Genomic DNA, 18,397 nt, shown 5'->3' on the forward strand with positions numbered 1-18,397 from the left:
GTAGAAAAACAGTTCGAAAATATATACCTAATATATATATAAGTGGTGTATATTTATGCTTGTATACACTGGATGAATGGCTGTAGATCTTCCAGTTGGGCCTTTGACCTTAGACGCGCCCCAACTGCCTTCTGTTGGATTTTAGTTTCAGTTTCGTTTTGGGTTTCTAAGTGTAAATCGCTCTTATTGTTTGTTTTTAAATTGCAATTTATCTCAGACTCAGTTTTGGAGTGCTTTGGATGTTGGTTGGTTGGATGGATGGATGGACACGTTTACGGTTTTACGTACAAACGTTCGTTAGCTCACATATTCATGCTATTATTTCCTGCGGCCACTCTTTATCCTTTTCGTGTACGATTATTAAAGTATCTTAACATAAAATTGAATATTCAATGCAATTATTGCTTTCTTGCTTTTTTTCTTTGGACTAACACCAGCTTCTGGCTCGGTGTTCAGTTAATGTTACTTAAAACGGCTCACAAACATAGTGGCACAACCTTCAACATTGATAAATACAACTTAAAGATCCTAACACTTATATTGCACTTTCCGGACGGGTTAAGGAAATAAAGGAAATCATAAGTAATGAGGTACATATACGATAAAATCAATTTTATTTATATATACGCATATATAAAGGGAAATTATAAATACATCACATCAAAATAATACAATTTACACATCAACTGCGCCGGTGCGAAGCGTCTTGATCGGGGAGTAAGTGGCTTCAATTGCTTGGACGCAGCCCTATAGAATATGCTGCTCTCATTATTACTAACATTGTATTGTATTGGTAATTGTATATAAATGCGCTAAACAGAATATGAGCTCAGGAAAGGAAACATGGAGACGAAATTATTGCAAGACCTTAATTATAAATATATACAAAAGATTTTCATATATTGAATATAGTCAATAACAATTAAAAATATAAGCTCATCGTTAACCAAGTCACATTGATATCAAAAACAATTGAACTAAACTAAAGGCAAAGAACCATTACGAAAATATGTATCAGAGTAAAGCGCTTCATTCAAAAATCGAAAAGCAATAAACGACAATTAACTACACGAACACAAAACAATGGAATCAAAAGTGCTCATTTCACACATACATTAATCGAAGGGTTTGCTAAATTTTACGATCTCGCCCAAGGGTTCGAGGTATTGCAACTACGCGAATGCCCGCCTGGCTTAGTTTAGTTTTCGATTCGTTTCGTTTCGTATAGTTTAGTTTAGCTAGATTAGTAATTAGTTCTGCTGTAGACACCGCCTTAAACTACTTAGAGAAGCGTGGGGTTAAGTGTACGGCATTTCATTTGCGGCATGGTGTGAGAATAGTTAAGTAAGCTAGAATATGGTTGGCATGTGGATTATGCTCCGCATTGTTCGTTGCTTGACGACATTGTCATCCTGGGCGGCGACCTTAGAAGGCCGTCGAGCGTCGATTGGCATAGCACTTCTTGCCATGACTGTTCGCATCTGCAGCGCCGCTGGTTGCACGCAATCTGTGGCAGGTCGCCGGCGTGCTGGCAGCAGCACCACTGGTGGCCACCGTCGACTGCCTGCAATTAGTCCAACGCTGCAGCTGATGCGAACACTTGGGGTACAATCATTTGCGCGCCGACAGGTTTAGCGAATCGCCGCGGCTCTTGGAGCGTGTCATCGAGCCGGTCATCGAGGTGCTCATCTCTGCCGGACAAACGAAATATAAATCAGTAAGCAAATGATAGGCAATGCCAGTCGCCACTCACCTTTGCTGATGCTGTTGCTCTTCTCGGCGGCCTTGTAGGCTCGCATCGCCTTGCCGCGCTTGTCCAGCATCAGCTTGTCGGAGCGCACGAACATGCCGTGCTTGGGCTTGCACTGGAAATACTGAATGCCCTTCACGGTGCCGTCGTTCTTGCCCGTCGGAGTGTCCAATTCCACGCCTATCCAGGCGCCGGGCTGGAACTCTGTGGTGCCCACGAAGCGGATGACGCCGCTGGTATTGTAGGGTCGGATCAACACCGACTCGCCGACCACAATCCAATCGGGCAGAATAACTTCCACATCCTTGCTCTCATCTAAAAGAGTTTTGGGTAGGGGAAATTAGCAATATTATAAATAAATATCTTAAGATTAATAATCACCTTCAACTTCTGTGCTGCTCGACATGATGCTGGAGTCCATGTAGGCGGCCAAACCCTCCATCTTAGCCACCGATGCTCGATGATTGATGCGCGGTGCCTGACTTGTGCTGTTATTGTTGTTATTATTGCTGTTGCCATTAATCGGAGGTGGCTGGGTGTTGGACTTCTTGCGCCGCACCACCTTTCCAGCGGGCAACTCCTCCCGCACAATGCCATCGCCTTCGAGCAGCTCCTCGGAACTGTGGCTCACCTCGTCGGAGGAGGAGGACCTGTTGCCGTTTTGATTGTCTGTGGCAAGCTCTGTTTGTGATTCGGTTGGCAGCTCAGCTTCCTCTTGCTGCTTCGTCGGCTCCTCGACCGCCTCCACATTGTTGTTGTTATTCTTTGGCAGCTGTTCGCGCTCATCCTCGTCGCTTTGTGCGTTCTCCCGGGACTCCAGCTGCTCCAACGGATGCGTAAAGGTTTCCTGCAGCTTCTTGGCCTGCGGCTCCGTTTGCGGTTCCTGTGCTTTGGCTTTGGGCATGTCCTTGAGGAAGGGATTGACTCGTGCCTGCCGATTCGGAGGCGAATTCGAGTTGACTCGATCAAAGTCTGAGGGGTAAACAACTATTAGCTTAGGGAATATAAACATTACAAAGTAATATCCCACCTGGCGTCTCATCAATGCTCATGGAACGCATTGAAGCAATATCCTCGTTGCTCAGATTATTGCAGGAGACAGCCTGCGAGCCGTAGCCACTGCTGGTGGAGGAGCTCATGCTCAAAGTGGCCAGGCCCGTCAGATGCTTCATGTTCGCATTGGCACTGGACGTGTAGCTCAAGTAGCTCTGGTTCGAATGGCTGCTGACGTCCATGAAGGAGTCCATGGTCTTGGAAGCCGTGAGGCGGGAGCGCGTGGCCAGGCTCTTGTTCTGCTGCCGCTCCTGTTCGTACTCGGCGGCGTACTCCGAGTCGCTGTAGCTGTCCTCCGGCTCCTCGTCCAGTGACTTGTGTCCACCCAGCGGCTCCTCGTGCAGCGTAGTCATGCGCATGCCCAGCAGTTTACTGGTGGCCGGCGAAGCTGTAGGAATATCAGAGTGTCAATGTCATTATATAGATTCCTCGAAGATATAACTCTAGGCTTAGAGGTAGACAAACCACATACGTTTCGTTGGCGCAATTCTCAATGTGTTCAGATTCAAATTGAGATTCAAAAATGTTGGACGCGCTGCATTCCACATTTGGGGGGCGGGGAAAATAGTGATTATGAGTTATGTTAAGTTACAATGCAATTTACAGACTTGGATGAGTGATCAAACTAGCCGGGTTAGCGACTAGCTCGCAGGCCCGGCAACACACTATATATTAACAAACAAATGGATAACGAAAAAAGAGGTCTAGTCTGAGCTCTAGGATAATCAATCTCTACGAATACGCGGCTCGTGCTAAGATCTCGTGCTGTGTGCTTGGCTGCTGTGTGAATTGTGCACCGGATTGGAATGGAGTGGATGGAATGTCCAAGTGATGAATGTACAACTGATTTCCATCGCGATTTCTCGAATTTGGCTTGGATGATAGAGAGTCTTGGGTGTGATTTGAAGACAGATTTACCAGCAAACAGAACTAACACAAAACTACATGTAAACACTTCTAAATGGGGCACAAACCAATCCCTTTCTTCCGGAGGAGGGTAATGGATTTATGACTGTAGATGAGTGGGTGTAGAGATGGCGGGTTGTGAGAGAGACAGACAAACTTAAACTCAACTAACAATCAATGCACGGCAGTCAAGAATGCACTTTCGGATTTGATTTGGGCATAAGTTTGGCCTTTACCTGACAGCAGAGATATCGAGCCTGTTGGCCGTGGAATTTCGTTTAGATTACGTTTACGTTATGTTGAAAACACAGAAAAGAGTTGGACAATGTGAGAAACCATATAGTAAGTACGGTATGGTATGGTTCATGTGTTTTTCGTGGATGCATGTCAATTTATATGATAAGCAATGAGGAATGTGGATTTTAAACTGAAACTGAAACAGTCGTGTGCATCAAGACGAAGAATCGCTCGAGTCTTCAGATCGAGTTAATGCAGTTGCTCTGGCTAATTGCTTGGTTGCTGCAGGTGTTGCATCGAAGCAAAGCAAACAAATTAGGTTTGGAAAGTTTAACTAAGCAATGCGACAGTTCACAGAGTTGGAAACTATTGCCTTGGGTGGTTGCTCTCGAGCATGAAGAAAGCGTAAGTTAACGAAAAGTTCGTAAGGGATTTATCTTGTTGTTCATTTTAAATCAATCACTACAAGTAACATTTCTACGATTTTGATGGATTCTATAGGAGATCCATAACTTGAAACAAAGATAAATCCCTTGATCTTGAGCTTGGCTCCAACTAGGTTGAATAACAGGTTTCCTGCGCATAAGCATATGCAGAATTACTTAAATATATAGTATATAGTGTATTGAAAAACTCGATTATATGGATTATAGTTTCGATATTTTTGCTCAAATATTAATGGTGAGTATATAGAAGAAAACTGTTGGGTTCACGGAATCGCTATGACCAACTGTGTACCCACCGATGCCAAAGGCTTTTCCGGGAGAGTCATCGCTGCTTCCCTTGCCGCCGAAGCTGTGGCGATTCCGGATGACTCCGCCTGCTCCTGCTGGACTGTGACCTGCTAAAGGAAAGCAAGGGATTAGAAAAAAATCAGAGATTAAGATCTCAAAGTATAGCTCACCTGGCGTAAATTTGCTGCCCAACGCACTGTTATTGAGATCGGCAAAGGACTCGGAGCGTCCGACATTCAGCAGCGACTCCATCGATGCATCGAAGCGCATAATCTGCGTAAGTTTATTTATGAGTTGCTTGCATCATAAATTTCGTACGAACGTATTTTTTTATAAGGAACAAATGTTATTCAACAGGATGAAATAAAAATGGTCGAATTAAAAACGAAAAATAAATGAACATAAAAATTAAAGCAAAATCCAAACAACTTTTACGGAAATGGCGAACTGAAGGGCGCACACAAACGGTTTTTAATAGATAGTTAGTAGTAGAATAGTCAAGAGGGAACTGAAGAAAACTCCAACTACTAAAGCTTAATGTACAGTGCTCGGCACAGGATACAGATTACAGAGTACAGAATACAGAATACAGGAAACAGAAAAGGAATACTAGTTACTTACACTCCCGGTATTGGTGGTGTCTTTGACCGCCTATGTGCGCAGTGAGAAGCGTTTTGGGGCAACACACACACGTACACAGCATAAACATAAAGACAGGATAATACCAATACACACAAACACACAGAGGTGGGGGTAATTCAAAATTTGCAGGAGGTGCGCGCCGAATTTCGGATTAGATTTTGAGTTTTGGTTAATTTTTGGGGGTTAGTTTGGTGAAAGCGCATAGAAAAAAGTGTGAAAAGAGAAAGAATTTGCGTTTAGTCAGATGTTCTTGGTTAATTTTGCTCGAGTGTGTTAGGTGAGTAAGTGGAAGCACATAATTCAGCAGCAGCGGCGGCGGCAGCGACGAATTGTGGAAGCGGCGCAGCAGCAGCAGCAGCTCGATGGGGTGAACGGAATGGGGTTGCCAATCATGACTCGTCCTTACCTGTGAGAAGTTCGGCACGCTGACGGTCTTGCGCATGCTCAGCGGCTGTCCATGGGCCGTCTCCAGCTCCTTGACCGCCACGTTCTGCCGCAGGCGATCCAGGGTCAGTATGCTCTCCACCGCCGAAACGCCACGCGTGTATTTCTCTAAGGGATCGAGGGATCAGGTCAGTAAGTAGTCAAATACATCTTCATAACTAGACCTCGGATTATGCATATTTACATATTTTTACAGGATAAAGATAGATCAATTCGGAAAACACTAAAGTGCGTTTCAATAAAAATATAGTTGAATATTAATGGCATATTTTATTTTTTTTGCCTACTTGCATAAAATATGCAAAATATAAAATAAACACAACTATTCAAGATTGACCATTTCAAAGCCAACCTAATTTAATTTAAAATTGTTTGTTCCTCTTCGTCATTTCTGATATATCTAATTTTTAGGCGAGAGGGGGGCAGAATAGTTTTTGGCCCTATCGGCCAAACTGCTCGTTTAAATTGCTCGCTGTTTTTACTGAAGGTTTCTTAGAATACCAGAGGGCTATATTAAAAATTTGAGCCTCCAGTTGTTCGCATATATTTTGCATTTTTTGCATATAAATTGCATACTTCCGATATGCACCCGAATTTATTACATTTGAAATCGGACCAAAAATGGACAAATAGGCAAAATCCGAGGTCTATTTATAACCAACTCACCTATGTAGGTTTCGCCGTCGCTTGCCGAGCAATCATCACCGCTAGCCGCCAACTGGGCCAACGATTCGCGATCCTCCAGCTCCTCGGAGGCCTTTGGAATGTTGGAGACCACCTCATAGGTGACGCCGCTCTGCCAAATGGCATTCTCACCGCGCACCAGTCGGAATTTCTTGAGGCGATCGGTCAGCGTTTGGCCCTTCTTGATGTTTATGCTCAGCCGTTTGCGCAGCACGAGATCCATGGGAGCGGGATGCGAAAGGCGCACCGTGGTGCGCAGTATGAGATACACACGCTCATTCGCTTCGGTCACACGATTCAGGGCCTGGCTGTCGTGCATCGAAGAGTCCCAGCTGGCCACACAGCACACATCCTTGTCCAGGTGCTGCAGAATCTGCAGCGTGTAGAACTTGTGTCCATGCTCCTTGGACAAAATTGAATTGATGCCGGCCACGGAGAGCTCGTCGTTGGTGTTCTGCGCGGACAAATCGTCGCCATTGAGGTTGAGGAAGAGCACTGGCACATGGGGCTCCATTCCCGATGGGGGTTCCCACGAGGCGGGGGCTCCGGGAATGCCCGAACCAGGAGCCGGCACTAAGACCGCATTGCGCTCCTCCGTCAGCGAAACCCACTGATGTACCAGGCTCAGCTCGCGTTCCCTTTCCTGCTCGTTCTTCTCCTCCTTCTTTATGAGCATCTGGATCTGCTGGTCAAGATACTGACGCCTTCGTCCCAACGCCTCGCTCCACTTCTCGCGCAGCACAGTGAGATCCTCCTCCTGGTACGAGTCTAGTGGTCGCTGCAAACGAGATCGCACCGTCACACTGCCAATGGCCACGTTCACAATCGACTGGCAAATGATGGGCAGGGTGCCAGAGTTCTGCACGGGCTTCACCCGCACATTCACGCGCCGCTGTTGACCCTGACGCAACTGGTAAATCCCACCAGTCAGTACTTCATTCCGATTTGTCACCTCCACCGGCGAATACTCGCCGTTGTCGTTTAGCTCGTGGATCTCCACCCAAAGCTCGATCTTGCGCGACAGCTCCGCCCAGCGATCGACCAGGGAACGGGCCTTCGCTTGCTGCTGCTCCACTTCCCAGCCCTTTGTCCTGGAGAAGCCGGCACTGCGATGTCCCCATACTTCGATGGACAGCGCACCCTCGATGCAGTGCTCCAAAAACTCTTCGTTTATGGTGACCGTAAAGTCCTGGGTGTGCTCGAACTTGAAGACCATATTCTGATCATGGGCCGTTGACTCCGCGTTGATGACCGGCACAACCATCTCCTGGTGACCCCAGAAAGTGTACTGGCAAAAGACGAAGTTGGAGAGCGACAACGGCAGGCCACTGGCGCACTTGATGGTCACACGGCAGGTAATCTGATTGGATGTGGGATCCACCGGGTCGTCGTACTCATCCCGCGAATCGCCGGATGACTCGGAGACCGACTCGCACATGCGATCTTGCGGCATCTGTCCCGCGATCCGCTCGATCTCCACCTGCAGACGACCCGCCACCTCGCCTTGCTGGCTGATGATCGGCGTGTGGTAGTCCAGCTTGACGTCGTGGAAGAGAACCTCCAGGAATATATTGGCCACGCCAATGAGATTGTGGTTCTCCTGCGACTCGTAGAACGGATCTTGAGGCTTGGCGCTGTCGTCGTCCTGTGGAAATTCAAGAATAATGTTACCTTTGGCTTAATCCCAAACAATACTAGGCTACAACATAGTTTAGACGTGTGTGGGGTGCTGGGGGTGTGGTGTCTTAATTACCTTGTCGTCGTACTCGTCGTCTGAGAATGGCTCTATAAGGGGCTGTAGTCAGGGGTTAATTGAATGCGTGTGTGAATCGATACAATTATAAATGGTTAGTACGCAGCACATTGGCAACAGGTGGAATGAAAATGGCATCGAATCTGAGATAACATACCAATCCGTTGAGAATGCGCTCCTTGTGATCCTGGTACATCTCGCGCATGTCGATCAGCTTGTTCTCCAGCTTCTCCATCGTCCAGATTTGGCTGCCCGAGTTGGTGCGCTTCACCAGAATGGCGGGTTCGCTGACGAAGGCGCCTCGCCGCCTGTTGGGACTCAGATTGGCCGGCGGAATCTGCAGAGTGACCGAGAACTTGGTCTTCTTCTCCATCTCCTCGGCCAGGAAGTTGGCCTCCTGGACCAGAGAATTCGCACGCATAATATCGGTTTTTAGCTGGCCCAAGCTGCGCCGGAACATCTCATCGCGTTCCTGGAAAAAAACGAAGATATATATTAAAGGGTAAAGAAAACCACGAGAGATCTCCCTTTTACCTGCGCCCACTTTTCCACCCGCATCTGCGAAGTGGGAGTATTCGGGGTAATCTTGCCCATGCGCAGCGGATCGTAGGGAGCATAGGGAGCATATGGTGTACTGGGCGACAGAATATTGCGCAGCTGTTGAAACTGACGCTCGTACTCCTGCCGCTGCTTCTCCAGCGCCACCTGCTTATCTTCCTCGTGCTGACGCTCCAGCCGAGCAATGGCCGTCTGGATGGGGTCGTTGCTCAGCTCGTTCTGCATAATCTCATCGCGTGCGAAATTGTAATCAATCAGTTGCGCCGGCGTCTGGGGCTCCGAGGCACACATACTCGTGTTATTGCTCTTCGGCGAGTTAACGCGGAAGAAATGGTGGTTGCCCCACAGGATACGGTCGCCATTCTGCAGCGGCGTCTTCTCTACAGCTGCCGATCCGTTGACAAAACAACGCGCTCCCTGCACGGGCTCCATGTACAGACCACTGTCCTCGATGGTGATCACACAGTGCTCGGGCTGGATGCCCAGGCCGGAAAGTTGAATGTCCGGCTGCTGGCCACTGATGCTGCGTCCGCCGATCAGCGTTCGTTCCTGGAAATAAACGGGCATTAATCAATCGGTTTTTTCGTAGGTTTATAATAGAGCCCTGCGTGAAGCATTCAATTTTTGTTTAAACATGGTGTTTAATTCAATTCTCTGTGGAATAAAATGAATGTTTTTCTAATTCATTTTGAATTGAATGAATGAATGAATAATTTTTATGAATTTTTTGAACTTGCCTGATTTTTTTTGTGCTTTCTTTTAAGAAATTATTTAACAAATCAATATTAAATGCCTAGTAAATAAAATTCAGGCAGATTTAATCACAAAATTGTGGCCCTTTCTTCTTCAAAAGAAATTGTCGTTTGAATTATTAATTCATTCTATTCTATTAAACTCAAAATTCTAATTAATTCATTCAAATAAAACAAAAAATTCTAATTAATTCATTCATATAAAACAAAAAAATTCAAAATAATTCATTGAATGCATTCATGCTGGGCTCTAATTTATTAGCACCCACCTTCAGGTAGTAGACCAGCAACTCATTGAGGGACGGATCGGCGTTCAAATTGACCAAATAGTACTTGTTCTTCTCCACCTTGATGCCACTGGCCTGCACACTGATGCCCATCTTCTCGAGCGCCTGCTGTCGTTCGTTCTGAATGCGCTCCGTCTTGACCAGCTTTTCCTCCCAGGTCTGCGAGATCTGCTTCATCAGGTTCTCGCTCTCAGCCAGCTTGTCCTGGACATCGCCCACCGGCGACCCGGTGGCATGTTTCAGCATGCTCCTGAGCGTCTCCACCTCGTGTCGCAGCTCACGAATGATGCGGGCATTGGGATCTTCGTTGACCACAGCGTGATTAACAATGCGCTTGGCCCGATCCGCATAACGTAGCGTTGAAAGAGTTTCCTCGTAGTTGTCCGCCGAGGGTGAAATCGTGGCCACCATCACTGTCCTCGAGTTGCCACCCAGATTGTCCTTCAGCAGCCAGGTGAGCACGGAGTCGCGATAGGGCACAAACTTGTCGTTGCCGCTCTTCTTGCCGTTCGTTTGATCGGCCAGCTTGGAGATGACCAGGCCAAGGGTGGTTAGAGATCTGGAATATGAACAAGCGTAGGAATTAGCACAGAACCTTAATAGGATTGACTCCCAACGGAAATGCAAGTCACTGCGATGCGGGTTGCTCAAGATTAAATTTGATCATCACAAATGACCTGCATAGCCGTTGAAAGCCAATGCAAACCAAGATTATTGACTAATTGTCACCCACTTGTTGATGTTGGAGCCTTCTTTGAGACGATCGCCAACGGCTCCCGTTTTCACGGCTCGCTCGGAGCCAGCCAAATCCACCAGGGACATGCGGGACACCTTCTCGCCGCTGACGCCCGTCGCCTGATCCGTGAGTATCTGAGTGAGGACCACCGAGAAGACGGCGTGGGAGCGCGAGGACTCGGCGTTCATGTTCGTGGCGGCCACCGTTCGCGATTTGTTGCCCTCGGTCATGAGGTTATCGATGTCCTGGTAGGATGTCACCGCCAGCTGCGACAATCCGTCCACATAGGGACCCATGACATTGTGCTCGCGCACCTTAAGAGACTGTTTGTTCGGCTTGGGATCGAGCAGATCGTGGACCTTCTCGTTGTAAATCTCCATGTACGACACCTCCACCTTGTACATCAGTTCGGGTGTGGATTTGTTGGCTATGGCCGAGAAGAGCTTGTCGCAGAGACGCGGAATGATTCCCTTGCTCTCCTGGGAGCCCATCATCGTGTAGGACTTGCCAGAGCCTAAAAAAGAGGGGAATAAATGATTGATTAAAGCGTGACTGTGGTGAATCACCAATCATGATGGATCTTACCTGTCTGGCCGTAAGCGAATATGCACGCATTATAGCCCTGGAATGCATTATCCAGAATTCCACGTCCCACGCAATCGAATACTGTCTCCTGGGACGCAAAGTTGTCGTCCTCGGGATTCAGTGAGTAAAAGCAGTGATCGAATGCAAATGTCTTTGGTTGTTTTCTGTAAAAAAAAACGAAGGTTATTAAGGGGTATTAAGCAAACTGTTTGGCATTACAAAAGGTATTACAGGTATAATTTGATTGGTTGTGCAACCGACAGTCGGCTGTTTAAATAATGCAATATGCAGGTAATTTTTTAAAGCTATTTACCTTTCGATTTTTTCCAGTGGTGGCGGATTCTGCAGTATCGTCTGCTGTTTTTCCATTTCCACGATACATTTTGTACCCAGTTCGATTTCTGCAAGTAAACGAAATCACTTTTAGAGAGCTGTTCCGGAATATATTTATATGTTATGTGTGAAATTGAGATAATTTCGCCTTTATTCCGCGCTTGGGGTGATAACGAGTTCAAAGTGGCAAAAACAATTTAATTTTATACACTGGCTATACCCTGTACATAGCGCACAAAAGTCTGTGTGTTGGGTTTTTCGTACATAAGTGCGAAAATGGATTCGTAGAGAACGCGAGGGGCGATAAATGTGCAATGCCACTATAATCTCAATGGAGAGGAGAGAACCTTTCAAATAAATTGTAAACAAACGTAAAAAAAAAGGAGAAGCTAAAATTGAGTTGCCCAATCTGCCCATGTAATAAATATTTCAGTGGTAATAAAACAATAAGCGATTAGATAGTCCGCTCAAAACGAAAATCGGTTGCCCTTGGCATTATCAGTCAGAGATTTCTTTTAAGCAGTGGTTAGATATGATTACAAATCAATGATTAGGTATTGGAAACTATTATATCATATTTAACATATCATAATTAATTTAACAGAATTTAACTTTTACTTTACTTCTGAAAAACAATCCAACATACTAACAGCTAGTTAAAAATAAAATCAAAATTAAATAACAAAACTATCCTACATTTAATTTTATGCCTTCTTTAAATGTCGGCAAACGAGGTGACCTTATCAGGCTGATTATTCCATTCATCCTGGCTGGCGAATACCAAAAAGTGCCAGCTAATAAATCGTGGAAATATTTCTGTTCAAAAGCCCCCGTGTCCTTCGCATACTTCATTCACTCACTCATTCAGTCCGAACAGAACGGAACAAACGGAACGGATCCAAATGGCAGAGAACGGCAAAATGGCAAAGGCATACTATATTCTATATCTATAAGGCATACAAAAACATGACGAGGAAGTGGGGAAACAGCGACGTCAAAGCCAAACCCAGACGGGCAGACACATTTGGGCCCACACACACAAGTCGGGATGTTTCAGGGGATGGGGATGTGGATGGGGTTTATATAGTATACAACCGTATCCTGGTGTACTGGCTGCCTGGCCTTTGGAACTTCCGTTCCGCTTTATGTTACAGAGCCGAGAACGTGACATGACATGGAAATGAAAGCCGCAAAGGACCCGAAACGATATAGGACCGACCTGACCCTATGTCTTGGCCAACTTGGCTCAAATGTGACGAAGGCGTGCCATAAATTATTTGATGGTCTCATTTGTAGTTCTGGTCAGTTGATTTGATAGCGACTCCATCGTCTCCGTCTCCGTATAACCTCAAACGGTTTTCTCTTCGCTATTGTCCAGCGCTGAAATTAACATACATACACTGTGCTTTATACACGGGCAGAGTGAAAACAGGTTAAGCTTTTTGGGCAAGAAGTACCAGAGCTGTGACTTCATTTCGAGCTTGTTTCGACTGACTTTGCTCCGTGTCTTTGCATTTGAAATTGCCTTTTCTGTTTTCATTTTACGCTCTGGTGGCCAGCTCAACGCGGAGAGGTCACTAGTGAGTAGTTACGGACATGGCCCAAATACGTTGCCCACGATTGACTAATGCCAGGCACTTCATGTGTAACATGGTATCTCGCAAATAAACGCCTTTATCAGACGACTCATGAGATAACGTTTCTGCGCTGCTTATCGCAGACATTCGGGTGACTACTACAAGTTACTCCCTTTCAGTCACAAAAAACGGCAACGGATCAGGTATTTCGGCAAACAAGTCGGAAACATGACAACACAAAACATCGAAAAACAGGCAAACTTCTAAAAATAAATGCGGTTACTAAGTTTACGCGCAAGCCCTATTGAAAGTGACAAATTATGATGGATAAACTAAGAGTTGTTTTTCGTTTGCCAATAAATAAGTCACTAGAGCTTTTACCAATACAATTAATTATTTCTAGAAACAACAAACAAAATATTAATAGGAAATCCAAAAAATTATTAACAGTTTAATATTATAATTATAAGAGCTTTTATGGAAAACCAAAATGTCAAATTTAATTGCTCTATTTATCATGTGTTTTTGAATAGAAACAGAAATGTGTAATTAATGCACAGGCACTAAGTGCACTTTGCTCCGTATAAATATACTTGATTATCTCTAAAACTTGAATATAATTATATATTTATACCCGTTACTCGTAGAGTAAAAGGGTATACTAGATTCGTGCAAAAGTATGTAACAGCTAGAAGGAAGCGTTTCCGACCCCATAAAGTATATATATTCTTGATCAGGGTCACTAGCCGAGTCGATCTAGCCATGTCCGTCTGTCCGTCTGTCCGTCTGTCCGTCTGTCCGTCTGTCCGTCTGTCCGTCTGTCTGTCCGTCTGTCTGTCTGTATGAACGCTGAGATCTCGGAAACTACAAAAGCTAGAAGGTTGAGATTTCCCACACATATTCTTTGGCTTCCTACGCAGCGCAAGTTTATTTTAGCCGAGCGCCACGCCCCCTCTAACGCCCACAATCGCCCACTAACGATTTTAAAATGGGTCCTGCGCCCACATCCTTAAAGATTTCCGATAAGTATAAATGCAATTTTGTTGTGTATATTTATACCTATCGAAATGTAGAAGACTTTTTTCAAATCGGACCATTCATTAAAAAGTTATACGCATTCAAAATTTATATATCTATCTCCCTCGCACTCCCTTTAGTTGAGTGACGGGTATTAGATAGTCGGGACACCAACCCGACTATAGCGTTCTCTCTTGTTTTTAATTTTATTTGTTCTCCCACCGAGTTGAATAATTTACCCTACAGAAGTTTGACTGTGATTCAAACTGTTTATAGAAATTATGTAAATATAAACAAAAGTGCAATCATCTGAGAACATTTGCCATTGAATCAATAAAGGGGTAGTCCCATCAGACCTTGGCCCATATAACTGGAATATTTCTCCAACTCCCATGCAGTTTGTTTATATTTTAAGTTATCTGTAACCCTTAATTGTAACTTTAAGTAAAACTGTTTCTATAATTTATGCAAATATAAACAACTGTGCAATCATTGAACAAAGTTTGCCATTCCATCAATATGGCGGGGATCCAAGTGGACCTTGCCCCACGCACAGGCGTATTTTTATAGGTATTATTTCCATGTGGCATATGGCTGTGTCGTTTAGCCCCTTTTTCCGCCGCCATCCTTCGTTTCCGCCGCGAATGTGAGTCATGGATAAGCCAAATGAATGATCAGTGTTGACATTGGAAACGCTGACGGCGTTGTTTTTTGCACTTGCAACACTTCATGGCTGCAGTGGGAAACGCGAAATTAGCTGGAAGCGAAAATCGTTTGTCAGACGACCAGGGACCATCGCCATCGCCATCCAAACCATCCCATTTCGTAGGTAGTCGTAGTAGGTATACAAAGGTATACCGACCCAACTATACGACACATTTAAAGCCAGCGAAAAATCCGCTGGCGCAGCACGGGGAAAACGAAAACGAAACCGTATTTCAAAGGAAGCGAACAAGAAGAAGCCCATGTAAATTTCGTTAGCCTAAAAAAACAGTCTCTTGCCTGGTTGTTTGCATTATTGATTGCAGGCAACTGCAGTGCTCAGGGTATTGTTCGGAAAGAAACAATGTCGGAAAATATGTGGGGAGAACGCAAAGTGCGGGCTACTCAAGGCAACTCCTTGTGGACTGCAGGATCATCGCTAGGAAAATAGATGTAATCTGATTTTTTTGAGTTTCTTTTCCACCTAAATAGTAATAGTAAAAAGTAAAACCAACTGAACAAACGAACAAAAGTTCCCAAACAAAGAATAACTGTACGGCGTATTTACTCAAAACTATAAACTTTTTCAGCATCAGTTATTGTTAGGAACATTACTAATTAGTTACTAAGCATGTGCTTATATTTTCTTGAATGTCAAAATTTTAGTAAGAACGTTAAATAAATGAGAATAAAACGCTAAATACAATAATTTGTATTCTCTTTGACATTTATCTCTAAGAATATAAATATTTTTGATAATATTTGTTGTGGAATTTCTCTTTTGTTAAATAAACTACTTCCATATCTTGGCAATTCTCTAAATTTGAGTATGAACGTTGAATATTAAGTGATAAAAAAGCATTAAATACAATCATTTTATTAGTTTGACATTTGACTCTAAAAATAAATATTTGATAATACTCGGTGCAGAACTTCTGGAATGATTAGGACAGGCAATAATGCAAAATCATTGTATAGTTCATAAGAAATGAAAAATATTCTCTATTATTAGGCAAAATACTTCCATATCTTGGCAATTTCCATAATTTGAGTATGAATCTTGAATAATAAGTGATAAAAACACATTTAATACAATCATTTGTATTCTTTTTGACAATTGTCTCGAAGAATATATTTTTAATAATATTTTTTGAGGAATTTCAGAAATGATTAGGGGCAATAATCTTAAATTATTATACAGTACATAAGAAAACAAAAAAATGGTCTATTATAAGGGAAACTTCTCCCTATCTTGTCAATTTGGCTGACCTTGAATTATTTAAAATATTTATTTTTAATACACGAAAGACAGTATAATATTTCTCCCAGTGCAGGGGATTATCTGAGGCATGGAAATCGCAATTTAAAAATCGGCACTTACCGCGGCGATTGAAGGGTCGCACCCTTACGGCGACTTTGATCTTATCACTTGACATCGCGGATGTGTATGCGGATGCGGATGCAACGGCTGCTTCTTTTTCTCGTTGATTTTCTTGATGATCTAGAGTGGAGATGCGGGTGGGCGGGGCACCTCTCGCTGGGGGGCGGCGGGGGGCGTGGTTAGCTCCTTCTCCTCCTGCTGCGTTGCTACTTTTTATTAGCGTTAGTTAGTCGGTTTGTTGTCGTCCTCGCGGGAATTGTGTGCACGCAATCTGGAAGGCAGGTGGAAGTCGTAAGCTGACTCACAAATATGTGGCTCTGGTGGAGCGCCAAAAAAATAAATTATACATATATTGTGTGAGTTCAATTAGCGCCACGCACACAGGGGCAATTCTAACAGTAAGTGGGTGGAGCAGGGTGGTGGGGGGAGCAGGGGGTGGTTTTCCATTTCATTCTCGCCGTTTGTCATTCACTTTGTTTTGCTTTTGCTTTTTTGCTTTGTTTGTTGTTACTACACACACACACGCGTTTTATTGTCATGTGCTGGCATTCCGTTATTTACGCGAGACACTCACAAATATTTGCGTAAATTAGCTAATTAAGATTATGATTGGAGAGTCCTTTCCGATTTTCAGGGCCTGTGCAAATAAATATGTACATACATAGGGGCTATCTTTTTTGCACTTGCTCACTCACACACACACACGTGCTCATTCTGCACAGGTACCTTTTTAACCCTACAAAGCCCTGAAGTCTAGAGTTTTCGAGGATCTGCAGGGAAAAGCTGGCGAAAAGTAAAAAAACCAGGCTCCACCGCCCGCGCAAAAAAAACAGAAGTCTAGAAGGCGACTTCTTTGAAGAATCGATTTTTATGGCTCTCTTTTTTCTGTCGCGGGGGGCAGCTCCACCAACGGGGGCCCACTTCCTAGCACTACGCCCGTTGATTTCTATATTATTTACGGTATTTAGCTTATCGCACCTTTTGCTCCGTCGTTTTTGCACTTTGTTTCACTTCAATTTTGCTTTTCTGTATTGCGTTTTCATTTTTCGCGTTTTTCTTTTTCCCCAGCAATTTTCTACTAGAGCAGCGTGACCGTGCCGGACCAAACGAGAAATGCCAATTTGGTCTCAAAAATATATACAAAATATACTATAAATACCATAACAAATAATGAGGGGATTCCATATAAGTAACAAAAAGTTAGGAGTGTGTATCGGGTGTTAGGAGGGTGTATCCGCTAATATTAGGTAGCTCTCATTGCTAGTTAGGAGGATGTATTCGCTAGGCCAGGAGGGTGTACTCGCTACTGTACTATGGGAAAAATAGTTGTTTTTATTGCATATTCTAAATATTTACTTTAGTATTTGCTTAAAAATTAAAAAATAATAAAATATACACAAAATAGGGGGAGAATCGAAGTCCGAAATGACCAATTAAAATTAAGCAGTTCTGTGGTGAACATTTTCCAGTTTTGGGTTAGTAAACACGTAAAATCCTTTCACAGTTAAATTAAATATAGGGATTGATCCACAGAGGCAATTGAAATTATCACAGAATTCACGTTTTGTATCTTCCTGTAATTTTGGTTTTTACTTCCTGTAATTTCTGTTGACCCTGTTGAAAAATAAGCATGTGATTCCTGCTGTAATTGCATTTTAAGTGGTACTTCCGGCTTAATATTGCTCTTTTTTGCTACAGTAAACATAGCTACGATAAAGACATAAAAAGTAAGCCGGGTTCTTAAAACATAAATATTTATATGAAAGCAATACAATTTTTTTTAATTCAAGAAAATAAATTAGTTGAAAAAATAAAGTCCTTAAGAAACGCTAAATTAAAGTTATACTGCATTATTAAGCGATTGCGATGTGAAGGGCTCTTATTGCCGATCCCATATCATCGGGGAACGCCCCCATATCATCGCAGTGTCAATGAACGCGATCGATCGGTGTGAGAAACAAGAACCGGCACCTTTAAGCCCGACTTTGTGACGTATCTGTAAAGAGCCGATCTCAAATGCAGGCCGCCGAGATTCAAGATTCCCCAAAATAAACAACGCGAAAAGCAGTTTCGCTTTCATCGCTCGGTTTGTTTTCATTCGTATCGTTTTTTTTAATGCCCCTTGATACCTGTTCACGTGCGTTTAGCCGATCACGGAGTTTATAAAGGTTTGGATCGCAGCAAAGGGTCACAGTTTCTCGGAAAGACGCGAAGCTGCGAGTGTCGCGTTTAAAAATAGAAAATAAAAAAAACATATGTGTATATA

At 43.9% G+C, this 18,397-nt stretch overlaps 1 protein-coding gene across 11 annotated transcripts; it reads right to left on the reverse strand.

Moving 5' to 3' along the window:
- Positions 1–583: 583 nt before the first annotated feature.
- Khc-73 (Kinesin heavy chain 73) lies at positions 584–17,242 on the reverse strand. Of its 11 annotated transcripts, none has more exons than XM_017137280.3 (19): positions 17,110–17,242; positions 16,132–16,402; positions 11,435–11,522; positions 11,122–11,285; positions 10,534–11,050; positions 9,783–10,359; positions 8,738–9,310; positions 8,361–8,675; positions 8,204–8,245; positions 6,433–8,095; positions 5,729–5,874; positions 5,302–5,331; positions 4,851–4,953; positions 4,689–4,787; positions 3,276–3,338; positions 2,781–3,191; positions 2,132–2,722; positions 1,754–2,065; positions 584–1,691 (listed from the first exon to the last, which is right to left on the reverse strand). In XM_017137280.3, the coding sequence occupies exons 2-19, from the start codon at positions 16,184–16,186 to the stop codon at positions 1,612–1,614; spliced, it is 5,829 nt and encodes a 1,942-aa protein (XP_016992769.2). In that variant the 5' UTR covers positions 16,187–16,402; positions 17,110–17,242; the 3' UTR covers positions 584–1,611. The 11 variants fall into 11 exon arrangements, with proteins under 11 accessions (XP_016992769.2, XP_016992768.2, XP_016992775.2 ...); XM_017137279.3 differs by having other exon boundaries at positions 4,689–4,790; XM_017137286.3 differs by lacking the exon at positions 8,204–8,245.
- Between the last annotated feature and the right edge of the window lie 1,155 nt (positions 17,243–18,397).

This window comes from Drosophila takahashii, chromosome 2R, assembly GCF_030179915.1.
Source record: "Drosophila takahashii strain IR98-3 E-12201 chromosome 2R, DtakHiC1v2, whole genome shotgun sequence".
Lineage (NCBI taxonomy): Eukaryota > Metazoa > Arthropoda > Insecta > Diptera > Drosophilidae > Drosophila > Drosophila takahashii.